The sequence below is a fragment of the Mesitornis unicolor genome, unplaced genomic scaffold (assembly GCF_000695765.1).
Source record: "Mesitornis unicolor isolate BGI_N332 unplaced genomic scaffold, ASM69576v1 scaffold42320, whole genome shotgun sequence".
Lineage (NCBI taxonomy): Eukaryota > Metazoa > Chordata > Aves > Mesitornithiformes > Mesitornithidae > Mesitornis > Mesitornis unicolor.
Window position 1 is genome coordinate 46,632 of NW_010157047.1, and position 6,478 is coordinate 53,109.

General features: G+C 40.4%; 1 protein-coding gene across 1 annotated transcript in view; it reads right to left on the minus strand.

Annotated features, from left to right (window-relative positions):
* Positions 1–6,203, minus strand: part of LOC104536098 (methionine-R-sulfoxide reductase B3, mitochondrial-like) — a 15,452-nt gene extending 9,249 nt beyond the window's left edge. The window contains exons 1-2 of the mRNA XM_010178632.1: positions 6,128–6,203; positions 2,065–2,136 (exon numbers count right to left, since the gene is read on the minus strand). Of these exons, the coding sequence (XP_010176934.1) occupies positions 2,065–2,136; positions 6,128–6,203 (148 nt within the window). The remainder of the gene's footprint in view (positions 1–2,064; positions 2,137–6,127) is intronic.
* Positions 6,204–6,478: the final 275 nt, after the last annotated feature.

A 6,478-nucleotide genomic window follows, 5' to 3' on the forward strand; every position in this document is an offset into this window, starting at 1 on the left:
TTCCTCTGTTTCTGTAAAATTCAGCCACGCTTTATAGGTCAGGAAGATGAGGATCAAGCCCTGTAAAAGGGCTTTAAGAGGAGCTGGTCAAGCCCTCCCCTGCTCTGCTCTCCTTAGGGCTCCTTGGGCTGGGCCAGAGCACTGAGCAGGGAACTCTGACCTGTGGTACACAAAGCTGCCAGCACCAAACCTGGGCTGCAGCAGCCACCATCCCACCGGAGCCCCTCCTCCAGCTGGAGCGGGGGGCACCTTCACACCCCGGGCAGGTGCCCCTTCCCAGCACAGCTTCTTTTGAAGGAAATCATGAGTTGAGACACGTGTTTGGCTTGTAACGAAGAACAAACATTTTCTGCTTCTTGGGACACAGTTTCTCTCTACTGCTGGTTTCCTCCCAAGTCATTATCTGTGTAGTAACCTGTGGTTAACCTAACAGCTAAGTTATGGTAATGTTCATGTCCCCGGTGCCTGACTCCCAGTCCGTGCTCTCTAGACCCATACAATGTGCCACCAAATTCCAAGCTCACACATCCCCTAAGTGACCCCCTGGATCATCTCCCCCACCACTTCCAAACATAATGCTTACTGACTTTAGTGTTCACATTTCCCTCTTGCACCTTTTCTTGGTTGCCCTCCATCAGCTTAGCAATACCATTCCAAAATCTCCTTCCTTCTCGTGTGCTGCCATCTCTCCTCTACATCACATTCTTCTCTGCAAACTTCATCGTGTACTCCTCAGAGTAGGACAAAGCCAGAGGCTGCTTTTAATTGAAAGGGGAAAGGGAAGGTAGTCCTTAAAAGACTTCTCAAATCTCCTGTTAGACAGAGAGTATTTAATAACTAAGAGAGTAGCTTTTCATGGAAGCCTTTAAAACCCAGAAACACAGTTAGTGCTGAAACTTCATCTTTTCCATACTCAACTTGAGCTAAAATGCAGCTAAGCCTGAGCTGCAGAGGGCACAGGAATAAAACACAGAAAATTTATGAGCTCCCAGAATTAAAACATTCCTGCAAGAAAGGTAGAAATGGCTTGTGGTGGGTCCTTTTGGGGGAGTAGGAAGGGAAAGCGAAGAGATCCGTCAGGGAGCATACTGCGGCGCTGGCTCTGTGCAGGGCTCTGGCAGCACAAGGAACTCCTCACCGTCCCTCAGTGCCACGGGGTCCCTGCGGAGCCTCCACCCAGACCAGGCAGGGATGAGGGCCTCCTGTCGGGCAGGGAGGTAAGGGAGAGGGCAAAGCTCTGCCAAAATAAGGAGTTAAAAATGGGGACAAAACAGGATACAAACTCTGGGGCACAAATAAAAAGGGTGCATTAACAAAGAGTTTCTGGTCTGGATCCCCAGATTTGCAAGCATCTGGCACATTAACAGTATGACTCCCAATGAGGTATCTACAAATGAATTTCATGCTAAACTGTATTAAAGATAGTCTAGACTGAATACTATTGTATGAAATAAACATTTGTCAATACAGGACAATTTTTTAAGCAAACACAGCGGCAAATGTAGTCCCATTAAGACAGCTACACAAAGGTGAGTTTTAAAACCCATTTTCAAGCCATTCCAAAAATATGATAATGTTATGATCCATTATGATAAAGCAGCATTCTACTATCAAATGACTAGGAGGTACACATACACACAAGCATTTATATAGTAATGCCACACAAACAGCTTCACATGCCATTTACTATCGTGCTCACATAACGCTTGTTTTCAAGACTGTTTTCAAGCATTTATGAAATTCCTCGTAACTGCTGGGAGGCAGGAACCTAGGTAATTTGTAAGAGTGCATTTTAAGTTTAAAAATGTAATTTTGTTCCAAATTGGTATTTGCCTTTTAAAAAAAAATTCAGCTTCATCGAAACGAGTTTTAATTTTTGGCCTGCAATCAGTTGTGAGGAACACATACATCCAGCTGAGACCTCATATGACATACTTAAACCCAGAGCAAATTTTTACGTTCAGGATATAAACCCCAGAAAATAGGGATTTATAATGAAAACATTGACAGGCATTTAACCATAGCCATACTGGTGGTTTTTGCTATACAACACATCAGTCTTACTTTTATTTGCTTTCACACCACATGAAGAGACATCTGTAATAGTACATCTTTGGTGAAACACGTTACGGAAAGCTATGGGAAAGTTATAGCACACATTATGGAAATTATATCTCCACACATGCAAACATACAATATGAAATGTTTAGACATATTTAAGTTACACGAAGTTTGATAGCAACTCCAAGCTTTAAACACAGGAGACTAAGGTCTCTTCTAGACTTTCTGTTGTTAGAGGCAGGTCTGGCAAACGCTATGCACACAGATAATTTCACTGACATGTGCAGTTTGAGAGTTCAGAGGGACAAATGCATACGAATAACTCATGTACGTAACTGTTTGCAAGATCTGCTCCTAAAAGTAATCCTCTACGGTTAACAGATTACTACAGATTCAGTTTTATGGAAAGACACTATACTGAACCTTGAAATTAACAAAGATTGAATAAAACAAGTTACGAGAAACTATACTATAGACATTTACTTAATGAAGACTTACACCATATGCCCAGCACCATCTTCATACAGATGTATTGTAGTTTAATCTAATTCTAGAAAAGTACAGTTTCCTACTAGTAATTTTATTAATTAAACACTTCACAACAATTTAATATTATCTAGGACTTTATTATTTCATACAGAAAAAAGAATACTAAGTCTACCCTTGTAATTTCTTCACCATTACTTTTACTTAATTTTACAAGCACCATCATTTTCTTTGATCTACGGGAGAGGAAAAGCCAAATCATCTCATGCAAAAAATGTGATGTAAGCAGCACAACATTCAAAGTGTTAAAGAAACAAAGGATTTTTTTAAAGAAATGAGAACCCATAATAATTAAAAGACATGGCAAAGCAAAATAAGCTATCTTTTTACTTTGTAGCGTGGTGGTCTGCTACAGAAAACATATGTACATGGAATCTGCATAATCATTACTTTTATCAGTTACTTGCTGGTATGCACTAAAGCAGCTGAAGTAGCTTTAACATTAAAAGTTTGGGGGGAGGGGGGTTGGTGTGGGTTTGGGTTTGGTTTTCTTTAAAAGATTTAATTTCTGAGAACCAAATCCTGGCAGGTGCTGAGCGCATCCTACATTTCCAAAGAAATTTGGAGCATTCGGCTCTAATGAAGTGAGCTCAAGGAGCGACACTCGGGCATCGCACGGAAGAGACACCGCAGCTGCAATCCTGACTGGAAATGAAGAAACCTCCAACCAATGCAAATGCAGTTTGTGTATGAGCACAGACCGATGTGATTTTTCCCAATGCTCATGGTTTTCTTAAAATACTTGTAAATGTTCACAAGGTCTCAGGGTGCACTTTATGTATGACTGACTCCTAAAAGGGAAGCTTTTCATATAGTGCTGGGCAGGCAAAACAGCATATGCTTAGTGCCATCTACTGGGAGCGCCTGCTTCTACTCCGACTTGGCTATAAAAAATGATACGGGCACACTGTGCCCTAGGTTTGCACACATTGAAAGGTTTGGTCCAAACGTCAGTCAAAAAATATCTGTAAAATACAATTTGGAAGCATAGACCCGCAATCCAGGTGCTGATACACAAATAGAAAAAGAGCAAATACAAGCACTTCACTAGCATAACTGTTAATTCGTTTTACGAATAATCCAGTGTATTAGCACGTGCTTATGAAACAGTGTTTCAAAGAGATAGGTCATCCCTGCTCTAAGATACTTCTTGGCGTTATTTCATTCATTTAACTTCTGGGGGGGAAAAAATCACTTGCTTCTGATCTAAAAAATGACTTTATACTAAATATAAAGCAAACATCACTTTATATTACGTTGTTTCTTACAGGAAGGGAAGAGATACCATTTTAAGCATCGAAATTGAAATGATACTTTCATTCAAGTCCTTGTCCTGCAAATATTTAACTGCATGAAGTTTAAAACTGTGTTTGAAAGCCTAATTCACAGCTCTACCGTCACTCTGCTGAGCGGGCAGGGCATCCAGAAGGTAGAAAATCTTCTTCTGCATGGGATTTGCCGCTCCAGCAGACCAAACTCCACGCCACTCCAGACCTGGGGGCAAAGAGTCTGCGATTCGCACAGATCTGGGTGGCTGGAAATGCACTAACTCAACGTGTTACGTTATAAAAGAGTCACAAGAACTCGGGGCATTTTCTGTATATTCAAAAGTTAAAGTCACAGTGGCATTTAAGTGACATTTAAGTGTGGCATTTAAGCAGGTGTTGGCTCTAGATCTCGTTCCCATGTTTAATTTGATACTTGCTATACCATTTACTTTCAACCCCCTCCATATGCCACACACAAAAGCCAAACTTAAGGCAAAGCAAGCCCATGTTCATTTATAAGCATCTGGGGAATTTAGGTTACTCTTAAAATATGTGAGATATGTGATTGTATATTATTCCACTGTTAGCAGATGAATTTGGCTTTATTATATATAAATATCTATTTATATACCTATAAAGTAGCCAGACAGTGGAACTCAATCTATTAATGTTAGCACAGTTATGGCTCAAAGGGACAGGAATAAACAGTAGTTTTAGGAGGTTTTTATCCCAAAATACGACTACAGGATTGTGCCAGAAAAACGATTTGACAAAACAGCTACCGTAATGCTTTGCAAACAGGTATGCAACAGCAAAACCTGCTGTGGGCTGTGTTTCCAGCTCACCAACCCTGAGGTCTCTTTTTCAGAGCAGGAACAAAAAGGCCAGAAGCCCGAGTGCCTCCCATTTTAAGGCAGACACCAGCAACAGGAGTGCGCATCAAAGCGTGCATAACGAGGGCTAAGGAAATTTGCTTACTCTGTATTTTTAGGATTTTAAATCTGGCTCGGCAGCAAATATAACAGGAAACCAAGGTCAGGCTGACACAATGTGGGCTATTCTCTCTCTTCCTCAATATGTCTGCAGCTCCTATCTACGTTAATGGGAGTTTTGTGCACATGTGGGGGGAAACAGAACACAAATGCTGCAAAAATTGGACTCAGCTTTAGTTCAAATAAAGTGTAATCAGCTTTAGAAAAACCCATCAGCTTGAAAACTGATGTCTTATCACCGACAAAATCTTCAAAACCTCACCTCCATATGCTTGTTAAGTGCAGCTCTTGGAAAAAACCCTCCTAACATTTTGCACCCTTATGAACCAGTTGTGAGCGCAATACAGGCACCCAAGCTGGTTCTTTTCTTGATGCTTCAAACACCGACCAGCCAGGATTGTATGTCTTTTTATCGGGGTGTCAAGAAAATCCCTAGTAGCATTCAAAATTAACTCAGTGCGGCTTTTATTCTCTCCTACATAACTATGCACACTGCCACTGTTATGTAGACGTTACAGACACTGCTGCTGTTGAAGTGAAACACAAAATACTCATCAGGTTCAAGGTTTTAATGATTCAATCAGCTCACGGAGATGGTGTCCTATGGCACTCTTCGCAGACCTAATGGCAGAAACTGGACATTATAGGAAAAGTGCAGCTGCATCTGGGTATTAACTTGCATGTTTCCACTTATTTCTTTAGAAAAATGTCACATAACTACAGAATATGTGGTCAGAGGAATAAAAGAATTGCATTTTAAAGTCCGCACGTATTTTGCACATAATTTTCAGTGCAAGATATTTTATTTATACTGAAAATACAAAAAGAGACACATGGAGTGTAACTGTAGTACGCTGCTAAAGATTTTGGAAAATATTTTGAAGTCAATACGATTTAGCAGCAATCCATGTGCTGAATTCTGTTATGCATCTTTAAAAAAATATAAATGGCACTGAAGACAATTATTTTCAATTTAATTTCACTGTTTGTGCAAAGAATGAGGAAAATAATATAAAATTTGAGAGCAAATATGTTGGACAAGGAAGTTGGAGAACATTTCCAAGCATCCTAAAATCTAGGATATGAAAACTCTCACTCAAGCCAGTGACTTTTACTGAAAAATAACCAAACAAACTTCTGGTTCAAAGGAAAATTTAAACAAACCAGAGCAACCCATAGCACATAGTTTCCTGCAGCAGAGACACCTGTTCCTAAGAGGGCCTTCGTTACGCATGACACAACAAGCAGCACCCATTCAACCTGAGGGAAGCCCACAGGCTCGCAGGGCCACTGGCTGGCTCTTTGTCACCAAATGCAGCAGGTTGAATGCAGACATCACTGTGATATCCTCACCAACAAAACCAGAGGCAAAGAACAGGGGCAAGAGCTGAGTAGGGAAGAAAAAGAAAAAAAAAAAAAGAAAAAAAAAAGATGAGAACAAATTAAAAACATCAAAAATGTTCAGATAACATTCACAGAAAAAACAATGCTTACAGTTTTATGAGACCACCACACGGGAGCACAATTTTAAATGCACTCTTCTTAGTATGTCTAGCCCATTTCTGACACACCCCCCCCCCCCCAACTTTTTTTTCACTATCATCAAATCTC